The following is a 12,446-nucleotide window of genomic DNA, read 5'->3' as shown; positions in this document are numbered from 1 at the left end:
CATATGCAATCTTTGATACTAGACTGTAAAGTGAGAGGTAGAAAGTGATGGGAATCAAAATTAGAAAGATTATAGTAGGAGAGAGAGGGGAGTTTGTGCATCATGTTGAAGAGCTTGGAACACATCCTACAGAGATGTAAAATCATTGGTTAAGTGTTGAGTCGTTGGTTTAGGACATACTACTCTAAAACGCAGCACCTGGGCATTTTGAGGAAACAGCAGAAGCAGAAAGATCACTGTGAGCTTCCTCATGCTCTTCTCCCATAAAAAAGTCATTAAACTCTCATTTGACAGGTACCATCTTGAATAATTAAAAAAAATTCTTATCTCTAAAGATACATCACTGCAGAACAAAAAGAGGACTTGTTCCTTCTACCCTAGTTTATTGCCATTATCGAGATGATGGATTTTCCCTAACTATGCTTTTCTATGATTATACCCTTATCCATCTGGCACAGAAACTACTTTTAACCAGACTTGCTGGGCTACTTTTCCTTACAATAGCTCCATGCTGTATTAAACTGATATTAAATGGACTTGTATGTGCCTTTTCTTTTCTTTTCTTTTTTTTTTTGGTCAGTCGTGGGGCTTGAACTCTGGGCCTGGGCGCTGTCCCTCAGCTCTTCAGCTCAAGGCGAGCACTCTACCACTTGAGCTACAGCGCCACTTCTGGTTTTCTGGTGGTTTATTGGAGATAGGAGTCTCACGGTCTCTCTTGCCCGGGCTGGCTTTGAACCACGATCCTCAGATCTCAGCCTCCTGAGTAGCTAGGATTACAGGCATGAGCCACCAGCGCCTGGCTTGTATGTGCCTTTTCTTAAATTGTCTTTTGTTATGAGAGACTAAGGCAGGAATCATAGAAAGGAAAGAAGATATATTTTCCCGTACATGAACAATGAAATAAAGGGGACAGTTCTATATAGCAAAGTGAAAAATGAATGTAGAGACATGTAGCAGAAACCTGAGTGGGTAGTGGAAAATAAATTATTGTACTAATCAAATGTCAAGAGTTGTACAAATGCAGAGGAAGGTGAAGAAGTTAAGAATACAGAAGGGGCAATTTCATCAAGATGCATTGTACTTACAAACTCATATGTTGAATTGAAACCCCTTTGTACAACTACTTAAGGGTAATAAAATTTTAATAATAATAATATAAATACTTAAGCAGTTTTAATCATTATGCATGGTCAAACTGGACATGTATGGCAGACAACAGGAGTCCAAGATGGTTCGTTTCATTCTGTTGTAGCAACTAAAAGAATGATAGTGCCACAATGGGAAAAAGAAACATGCTGTTAATAAAGGGGCATGACACTGAAATGATGAGCCTTGGATATACTGTGAATTAAACAGGTGGAGATGTTCAGAAAGTAGATTCATGAGTCTGAACCTCAGGAAAAAAAAATGTGTTCTGTTAGACTTCTGTGAGTCAACAATATCTAAATTATCGGAGTAGGTATTGTCCCTTGGAGATAGTGTAGGAGAAGCAGTGAGCCTATCTAGCATTATCTATTATAGAGAATGTGGACCAGGGAACAATAAAAACCCACCAGAAGTTGTGTTTATGTGAGTCAGAGAGCCCTGTGTTGTGACATGGCTGACAGAGAAGGGGACTTCATAAGAATGTCAGCCTCAAGGCCATTAAATGGAAGAGAAATAATTGTAAGGTAAGGACAGACAAGCAATCATCAGGTTTAACAATGTCGTGGGCCCTAGTATCTCCTCCAAGAGTATTTTTAATAAGCACAGGGACAAATTGCTTTGATAAATCAAATATAAGAAAATTTCATAAAGAGAATATTTATTTTGTACTCAAGAAGTTGACTAGAAAGAGGATTAAAATGGAATTAACAGTGGGGAGGATTTTTCTTCTCTGTACAGAAAGGACATCTTTGAGATGAAAAAACAAACAGTATATAACAGTGATCACATGTGGGCAGAGTCATAACCTTTCCTTGCCTATTACTTTTAGAATAATAAAAAAATTTACCTTCTTACTTTTTTCAAAACTAAGCTCCAACATGTACTTCAACATGGAAACTTCCAAAATTCTCCAAGAATAGTTATGCTCTCTTGGGTATATTCTACACATATAATATTAGTTCTTCTTTCCTACAAGAATACAGGCTCTTGGAAATGTACAGCAGGATTTCTATTCTCATTTACATTTCAGGTACAAACTATGGCTGTAATTTACTAAATTGATGAATTCACACTTGATCATCTCAAAGTCATCTTAAACTTATCTGGTCTAAAACAAAACTCTTAGACATTGTGAGTCAATGTATGTCTTCTCTCTTCAAGTTGTAAATATGACAGCCTTCCATATCTTCTGCATCCACTTTATCTCTATGTCTCATTCATTCTACACTAAAGCAAGACCTTAGATCTAAAGCACTGTGCAGAGACAGCAAGAACTCTTGTCTGTTGTAATGACAATTGTCCAGCATAACTCTCTGCTTCTGCCTTCCACCTGTCCCCAAATTTTTCTTACACCAATAAGAACCCAATTAAAAATATACTTTTAATTGTATTTCTCATGACTGCCAAAATCCATGCAATTATTCCTTATTGTACTCAGCAATGAAACACAAATCATGAACATGTTGCAGCTTGTGGATGATTTAGCCCCTGTTAGCCTTCTGATTTCTTTTGACACTACTCTCCCATCTGCTTTTCCACATGCACACCTACACATGAACTGTCAGGGCCAACAAGTCCATTCTCCCTATCGTTTGCTAGCTGTGTCTATTTATTATATTTGAGCTAACTTTTCACTTCTGTTTTCACTAACAGCATGTCTGGCTGTATACACACATTGAACATATATGTATATATACATATAAGTATACATAATATTTAGTAATGTATATGTCTTATGTATGCATCTTATGTAAAATATAGAATATACAGATATATGTTTACAATACATATCTATAGCTTTATCTCTATATATGTTTATAGATGTATAGATTTATGTATGTATAATTTTATATGTGGAACTTGTACATCTACAAATTTTGTTATCTATGGGAAATCAACATCCTCCCCTCAGATACCAAAAGATGAATGTATTTATTTATAAGGTGTTTAGCTACACAAGGTCAAGAACATGTAATATTTAAAATTCAGCAGTAATCCAGGTTGAAATAGAAAAACAAAACATAAAGAAAATGTTATCAGCAGTATTTACTACTCACCTCTCCCCAAATTAATCATCATTATTTTTTCTTGCTGGCATTTTAATGTTGTGTATGCGTATATATTTACACATTTTAGCTCACCTATTCATTTCATAAAAAAATTTGATGCCCTTGTGTTTAGCACTGAGTCAAACTGTGAAGATAATAGGATGAATAAGACCATCAAAAAGCTTGTTGATTAATCATAAAAATAGGCCTCAAATTCTATCACAAGGTATTTTGATGCTGTACTTAATGAGAATTTCTTAAGTAAAAAAAAGTCTCCTGGGGCTGGGAAGATGGCTCAGTGGTAGATCACTTGCCTTGTATACCTGAGGCCCTGGGTTTGATTCCTCAGCACCACATAAGCAAAATGAAAAAAGCCGGAAAAGTGGCGCTATGGCTCAAGTGGTAGAGCTCTAGCCTTGAGCTGAAGAGCTGAGGGACAGTGCCCAGGCCCAGAGTTCAGGCCCCACAACCGGACCAAAAAAAAAAAAAGTCTCCTGTATAAGTACCAATTCCTAAAAAAATTCTTAATGCAAGCAAGTCACAGCTCTTTTCTTTTCTTTGAACAAGGCTTTTGAAGTAAGATAAGACAGCCACCACAGATAATCTCTCATCTTCTGAAGGTGGCATCTCACTGATGACCTGACAGTCATCTACCCTCTAAGAATTCTGTGCTAATATTCATCTTCATTCTGGAATTGCTAGCTGGGCTGACATATCACGGGATCAGCCCTCTGCCCAGAGAATTCCTTCTAGCCTCACCTATTCCCCGTCATTCTCTTCTATCCATAAATACATGTTCTCTTACCATATTGCAATGTTTTTACTTTTTGTATTCTCAAGTAAGCTGTAAGCTGTTTTAAGATGAATACGGTATCTTAATTTATGTATGTTTATTTCATTAGTAGGCAAATGAGGAGTATGTTGTGATTGCACTGCAGGCAAGTTGGAATGAAGGTTAAGAGAAGTCATATTTTGCTTTTGTATTGTAAAAAGTTAGAACCGGCTATGTAGTATAGAGCCCACAACACAATGGAAAAAGATGAGTGTGGGCTGGAAAGGTAGCTCAGTAGTAGAGTGCTTGCCTTGCATGCATGAGACCTTGTGTTGGATTCCTCAGCAGCACATAACAGAAAAAGCCAGGAGTGATGCTGTAGCTCAAATGGTAGAGCACTAGCCTTGAGCTGAAGAGCTGAGGGATAGTGAGCGTCCAGGCCCAGAGTTCAGGCCTCATGACCCACACACACAAAAAAAAGACAAGTGTGCCATGTATCCAATATTACTTAAAAATTTATTAGTTGCCACCACGGCTCATGCCTGTAATTCTAGCTACTCAGGAGGCTGAAATGTGAGATTGTCATCTGAAGCCAGCTTGGGCAGGAAGTCTATGGGACATTTTTTTGGTCATGGGGCCTGAACTCTGGGCCTGGGCGCTGTCCCTCAGCTCTTCAGCTCAAGGCTAGTGCTCTATCACTTGAGCCACAGCGCCACTTCCAGCTTTTTCTGCTTATGTGGTGCTGAGGAATTGAACCCAGGGCCTCATGCATGCAAGGCAAGTATTCTACCACTGAGCCACCTTCCTAGTCCCTCTATGGGACTTTTATCTCTAATTGCCCACCAAAAGAGCTGGAAGTGGAGCTATGGATCAAGTGGTAGAGCAATAGCTTTGAGGATAAAAGCTCAGAGATAACACCCAGGCCTTGAGTTCAAGCCCCAGAAAAGATACACACACACACACACACACACACACACACACACACACACACACACACACACACACATTTATTAGTTGGAGATTTTGTTTCACTTATGGAAGATCATTAAGAAAAGGAAAGAGTTTTAGTTTCTGCTGCCTTGCTGCTCTGGGATGTGTGTGGATATGTGTACATAGTGGGCAAAGTGTATATTTTCACCTTTCCCTAGCTGGCACTTTCCCCTCTACACTTCTGATAACATACTCCACTAAAGTCCTATTTAGGAACTTCTGGGCAGTTCATTCTAGGCTGAGAATGGCAAGTAGACAACCTAGAAGTTCTAATATAATTAGGATGGGAGTATAGGGAGATCTTCCCCTAAGACCTGAAAATGAGCTCAGTCTTTCAAAAGACTTGGGTGCCCACTGAAAGTGTTTGTCCCATAGTGAGGATAAACCAAGATGAGAAATACTTGGATATGCCAATATCTAATATCTGTTCTTTCCAGTTCACTTTGGAGGAGTGTGCTAATCACATGACACTTGTACCTGTCAGATCATCCGTGGGCCAGGACCCCAGCTGGCAAGCTTTGCAGGTGTACTCATCAAAGACGTACTCATTCTCCTTACAAGGAGTGCACGTCCAACAACAGCTGACTTCTCCCTTCCGGATCACCTAACGCAAATATTAAGGAGGTTAATCAACTTTTGCATATTTTTTGATTAATTATTTTTAGACAAAGACACCAAATCACTTATCCAAATTTTGTGTGCTGCTTTGTAAAGCAGAAAGGGCTTTTCACTCAAATTTCTTTTTTTTTTTTTAATTGTGAAAATACTGTACAGAGGGATTACAATTACATGGGCAAGATAATGAGTTCATTTCTTATCAAGCATTGTAGCTCCTCTTTGTTGCCCCTTTCCAACCCTTCCCATCCTCCTCCCACCCCCCCACCCAATCCTCTCCACCCTCCCCACCCCCCACCTCCCGCACCAAAGTTGTAAAGTTCGTTTTCGACATAACGACCTGTACATCTCATTGTTGCAATGGGTCCACCTGTATCCCTATTTAAACGATTTGTTTTTCCCCTTCCCCTCCACAAATTATACCAACATCAAACAGTGAAAGCGGGGTTATACTGTGGGGGAGGGACATACAAAGCAACAAAGAAATAATCTTATAAATATGTTAGAAACAATCGCATGAAAGAAAAAAAAAACATTTGAACACATATTTTAGGGTTCATTTCCCTAACATCAACTTATCTGACCTTTTCTGCTTGACTCAGACATATACTGCATATATTGCAAATAAGGGAAACCATGGGACCTATGTTTCTTTGGGCCTGGCTTACTTCACTTAATATAATTTTTTCCAAGCCTTTCCATTTCCTAACAAATGGGGCAATGTCATTCTTTCTGATGAGGCATAGAATTCCATTGTGTATATATACCACATTTTCTTGATCCGTTCATCTACTGAGGGGCATCTGGGTTGGTTCCATATCTTAGCTATAGTAAATAATGCTGCAATAAACATAGTCATGCTGGTAGCTTTAGTGTGGTCTTGTTTGTGAACATTTGGGTAAATGCCCAAAAGTGCGATTGCTGGGTCATAGGGGAGCTCTATGTGGAGTCTTTTGAGGAACCTCCATACTGCTTTCCAAAGTGGTTGACCAAGTTTACACTCGCACCAACAATACAGTAGGGTTCCCTTCTGTCCACATCCCCTCCAGCATCTGTTGTTATTGGAGTTCTTGATTTTAGCCATTCTAACTGGAGTGAGGTGGTATCTCAATGTTGTTTTGATTTGCATTTCTTTTATGTCTAGGGAGTTTGAGCATTTCTTCATGTGTCTATCGGCCATCCTTCTTTCCTCTTCAGAGAAGTTTCTAAGTCTTTAGCCCACTTATTTATTGGGCAGTTGTTTCTTTGAAGATTTGTTGTTGGGGGATTTAATTTTTTGAGTTCCAGGTATATTTTAGATATGAGACCCTTGTCCATTTTATGGCTAGTTTAATTCAAATTTCAAATGCTATTAGGCAAAATAAATACCAATATCCTTAATTTATAATTAAAGACACCGAAGATGAATGTAAACATAAGTCGTGATAAGTCCAAAATGATAAAGTTGGTGGGTGGCAAGATCAAGAACTAAATTGAACTGAGAGCTGATGGCTCATGCCTATAATCCTAGCTACTCTGGAGGCTGAGATCTGAGGATCAATATTCGAAGCCAGCCCAGGCAGAAAAGTTCATGAAACTCTTAGCTTGAATTAACCAGGAACATGTCAAAGACATCTGTAGCTCAAGTGTCAGAGTGTTTGCCTTAGATGAAAAAGCTCAGGAACAGTGCCGAAGCTCTGTGTGTGTGTGTGTGTGTGTGTGTGTGTGTGTGTGTGTGTGTTGGTTCGTACACACACACACACAGATCTAAATCATGTGAAACTTTATGGATAATTAGTTATGGATGTCTGTATTTTAGTAAGTACCTGTTTTTTTCCTCACATGTATATTTACATATTTTATATATAATATAATATGTCTTTTCTTTCCCCAAATTAGACACTTTTGCGCTCTAGATTTACCTTGGTTTCTTTCCACTAGTGAATAATTTTATCTCTTTATGTTTAAAAAAGTCTATACCTATTGATAAAAATGATAAGAATTTTGTATTTGAAAAACAGAGCCAAAGGAAAAAGGGTGTGTGGGGATAATGTCTTTACTGCTTCAATAATTCAGCCCATTTTTTTTCTCTCCAATAGCTTTGCTTTGCTTGAAAAGAAGAGAGGCCAAGGTGCTTGAGATGACTGCACATGGCTTCATCTTCTTATTTTTTTTTTAGGCAGTAGAAAATTACCAAACAAACGCATCATTTGGAAGAGTTCTAGATGTTACTTTCTAGAAATGAATGTATACTTTTCCCCTCCATGAAGTGAAAACAGAATTCATTCAACAATCTTATAAATAAACATTATGATGCTCTCATATTCCTCATCTTACATACTGTCTTCACTAATGAACTTTGATAAAGCACATGGTCTATGACCAGATATAATTGTAATTGGCACTGCTTGCATTTTCTTTTGGTCAAAATACTTTCTTGACTCTCTGAATGATACCATGTGATGCTTCATTACTGAAAGTTACAGTTTTAAATCATATTGAAGAAAATGTTGTTAAATGTACACTTATTAGAGTGAAAATTAGATCTTAAGAAAATAGAATTTTGGAATTAAAAATGTCTGAATGTGTTATTGCTAAATAACTAGTATTAATACTGTGAGAATAGGCAATCATTTTCTCCATTAGTTAAGCTATTATTAGTAGAATGGGGGTAGAAAATAAATTGTCCAAAACAAAAAAAATCCAGTATTTTTAAGCTATTGGATCAATTCTATTGATGTAAAAAATTAAAAACAAGGAACACCCATGTGTTTTACATTGCATAATCTGAAACATTTAACAAGCATTTAACAGGTATAAAATTCTCAGGTCATCATCTAGCAAGAATTGGGAAACTTTTCCTGAAAAGGTCCAAATAGTATACATTTAGGATTTGGGTTATACAACTACAATCATCTATTAAATTGCTAGTATATAGCATAAAAAGTAGACCCAGATAATGTGGTTTTCAACCGAGCTATTTTGCGAAAACAGGCAGTGGGTCAGATTTAGATTGTGAGTCATAGTTTTAACTCTTGTTGCATCATGAAATGAGACATACAGAGATTTTCAACTATTTCATAATCTTTGATCCTTTTAGGAAGTATGAACAAACTTATTTTTATATTCCTTGGCCTTGTTTTTCTTTCCCCTACTCTTATGCTTTCCAGATCTTCAGAACAACCCTCTGAGGACTTTACTACCAATACTAAAATAAGTCAACTTCTTTCTAGCATCTCATATATGTTCTAGAATGACTAAAGATGATTCTGATTGAAATCAAGGCTCCAGGTAAATCTATTGCTTGAAAGTGTAACTATTGCTTGAAATTGTAACACAATAACTAACGTCTTCCTCCTTTAAAATAATAATTTCAGCCAGGCACTAGTGTCTCATACCTGTAATCCTAGCTACTCAGGAGGCTGAGATTTGAGGATCCAGTTTTGAAGACAGCCTGACCAAAAAAGTCTACGGGATTCTTATCTCCAATAAACTGCTCAGAAAAAAACTGGAATTGGTGCTGGAGTGCTAGCCTTAAGCAAAAGAAGCTCAGTGACTGCATCTAGGTCCAGAGTTCAAGCTCCCAGGACTGGCAAAAAAATAAATAATTAAAACAACACTATTTTCATCCTTTTCTTCTTTTTTAAAAATTTTATGGAAGCATGAATAAACTAGAATTGGTCTAAAACTAGATTTTCTGTGTCCTCAAATTACTATCACTTACTTGCTTTTCACTTCACAATTCTTTTTTTTTTTTCTTTACACTGACCCAAAATATACAGTCTACATTTGAGCTTATTCAAATACATTGTCTGGGTTTTGGAAAATATTGAATAACAAATATCCACCATTATAGTAGCAGAGCTTCACTGACCTAAAAAAACCTCTATTCCTCCTGTTTATTCTTCCTTCTTTCTAGCCTTAATGTTTTACTATAACCACTATTCTTACAGAATGTTCTATAGTTGGAATCATAAGTTCTATAGCCTTTCCAGACTGGCTTCTTTTGGTTAATAATTCATGTTTAAGATTTCTCCATGACTGCTCACTAATGGCTCATTATTTATTTTTAAAATTTATTTACATTTTACTTTATTATTTTAAGTAGTCATACAAATGGTTTCAGTTTCAGTTGAACAAATTAGTAGTTTATAAGTACAGTACTTACAGTGTGTGTGTGTGTGTGTGTGTGTGTGTGTGTGTGTGTGTGTGTGTGTGTGTGTGCTGGTACTGGGGCTTGAACTGTGTTTTTTTTTGCTCAAAGCTAGTACTCCTCCTCTTGACTAAAAATCCATTTCTATTTTTTTGGTCATTAGAGATAAGAATCTTTATCGACTCTTTTTCTCAAGCTAGTTTCAAACCTTGATCCTCACATCTGCCTCCTGAGTAACTGGGATTAGAATTATAAGCCAAAAGTACCCTGTTAAGTACAAATCTTGATTAATGTCACCTCTTTTATCAGTATCCCTGATCTTTCCCAACTCTACTCAAGTCCTGAAGTTATGTCATTATATACTTCTTGATTGATCGGTATTATGTATTCTGTTCCATATATGTAGATATAAATATATACATATATATGTATAATATAAATAATATACATAATTTGTGTGTATATATATGTCTATATGTATTTGTTCATCTTGTAGATCAGTCATTACTTGGCTTACTATCTCAGAACCAACCTGTTACAAACTAACTCATCAGCCTTTCTCTGAAGTGATTCATTCTTAGTTGGGTGAAGCTGATCAAGATGCACTGTAATCATAAATTGGCATGCTGTATTGATATCCTTTTGTACTAAAGATGATAAAAAGTAAATAAGAACTATAAGCAAAAGCAAGATCCTCATGTTTTCTTGGTGATCATTTAGAGACTAAAATTGGAAATTGCAGTAGATTGCCTTGGTTGTCTTTCGCTTCTCCAAGCCAATGTCTAATAAATGTCTTGGAATGATGTGTTTGATAGTTATTTGTGAAATTAATTAGAATTGATGTGCTTTCTGCCTTTAAATTGTTCATTCCCTGGAAGCAATGTCTCTAAAGGCACTCAGAAGTAGAAAGGGTGAGTAGGCCCAAACAGGATTCTTCAACTGACACAATCAGTTCAGGTAAAATACTAAGATTACTGGGGACTATGTGCTGGACTTTCTAAAGAAATTTGTAAGGATGAGTTAAAAACATTTTCTGATATTACAACTTTGCAATACAAACAGTAAACTGGATATCAAATTTAAAAACAACCACTGTTGGGCTGGGATGTAGCTCAGTGGCAAAGCGCTTGCCTAGCAAGTGCAACGTCCTGGGTTCGATCCCCAGTACCAAAAAAGAAAAGACAAAAAAAATACAGTTAAAAACAACCACTGTTAACATTGTTAAATCTACCACACAAAACTAAAGGAATTATGGCCTCCATTTTACCTTTATCTGGCCTTTCTCACATGGTTCACTGCACACAGATCTGATGATGTGATTCTTTTTGGACCATACTTCATCGTCATCCATTTTTAATTCTCCATTGTCCCAACTTCCAACATTGATGTAATCAAAATAATCTTTTCCCATTTCCTTGAAATTCATTATTTCATACCTTAGAAACAAGAATATAATAATTATTCAACAAGAAATATTAATACTGATCTATGAAAAGGTAACACTTGTAATTACCTAAAATATGTCAGATATGTCTACTGTAATTTAAGTAATACTAGAATTTTCTGTGACAGTATATGCACTTAGACACTATCCGTTTCATTGTCTCTCCAAAGACCTAATTACCTTCATTCTTTTCCTTTCCTTTCTTTTCCTTTCCTTTCCTTTCCTTTTCTTCCTTCCTTTCTTTCTTTCCTTTCTTTCTCTTTCTTTCTTTGCCTTCTCTTTCTCTTTCGCTGTTTATGTCACTCTCTCTTTCTTTCCTTTTTTTTTCATTTTATATTCAAGCTTACACTTGAAATATAAAGTAATCCCATGTGAGAAGATACCTTGACCTTTGTAGGATGAAAGACATTTTTGAAATAACTTCAAGAAGTTTAAACAAGGACTGCTGTCCTGCTTCTGAAAGAAGATAAGAAGGTTTTTATCTCCACTTAAATAGCATGATAAAAATTTCCTTTACTAACTGAGATAATTGGTAAATCTTTAATCTTATTATTAACATTAAAGAATGTGAGAGAAATTGTATAAAATTTGATTTAACCTTTTTAGTTAACTATTTATAAATGGCTAAATTCACTGTATAAAGACAAATTTAGAAGTGAAGGTTAAAAATAAATCTGAGGAGTCTTTAAAGCTCCTAATGCAGTGTAAAAATGCTGGAAGGGAAGTTTATAGCTTTTCTTTTTATTGTGAAAATACTGTACAGAGGGGTTACTATTACATGGGCAAGACAATGAATACATTTCTTATCAAGCATTGTAGCCTCCTCCTTTGTTTCCCCTTCTCATCCCATCCTCTCCCTATCCCCCCAACCCAACCCTCCTCCCCGCCCCCATCACCTACCAAAGTTGTAAAGTTCGTTTTCGACATAATGACTTGTATGTCTCATTGAAGGGAAAAAAACAAATAGTTTATAGCTTTTATAGGCTATTATTCTTACTTTGATTTGGGGACAAAAGTATAAAGGGGGAACCCATGTGCTAATTTACAAGCCTTTTCTTGTATGTGAGAACATTTCCAGAAATCTGAGGACACTGAGTAAGCAGTATCACAACAGCACCAGTGACTACAGGTATGTAATGGGTAGGTATAGGGTATTTAAAAAGCTGTGCTTACTAGAAACCACTGGCTCCATTCTTGGGCCTATGAGTTAACTGATGACAGACTAAAAGCTAAGCATTCTAATATCCATTTTTTATCTGTGTTCTTTGCTTTGAACTATTCTCTTCAGATATCACTTTG

General features: G+C 36.4%; 1 protein-coding gene across 3 annotated transcripts in view; it reads right to left on the bottom strand.

Moving 5' to 3' along the window:
- Grm5 (glutamate metabotropic receptor 5) overlaps nt 1–12,446 on the bottom strand; it is a 538,255-nt gene that overhangs the window by 93,670 nt on the left and 432,139 nt on the right. For all 3 annotated transcript variants that reach the window (XM_070034809.1, XM_070034811.1, XM_070034810.1), the window contains exons 6-7: nt 10,971–11,139; nt 5,434–5,560 (exon numbers count right to left, since the gene is read on the bottom strand). In XM_070034809.1, coding sequence (XP_069890910.1) covers nt 5,434–5,560; nt 10,971–11,139 — 296 coding nt within the window. The remainder of the gene's footprint in view (nt 1–5,433; nt 5,561–10,970; nt 11,140–12,446) is intronic.

Source organism: Dipodomys merriami, unplaced genomic scaffold (assembly GCF_024711535.1).
Source record: "Dipodomys merriami isolate MVZ:Mamm:240054 unplaced genomic scaffold, mDipMer1.0.p SCAF_25, whole genome shotgun sequence".
Classification (NCBI taxonomy): Eukaryota; Metazoa; Chordata; class Mammalia; order Rodentia; family Heteromyidae; genus Dipodomys; species Dipodomys merriami.
The sequence above is the reverse complement of the archived record's forward strand: the minus strand, read 5'-3'. Positions and strand labels throughout refer to the sequence as shown.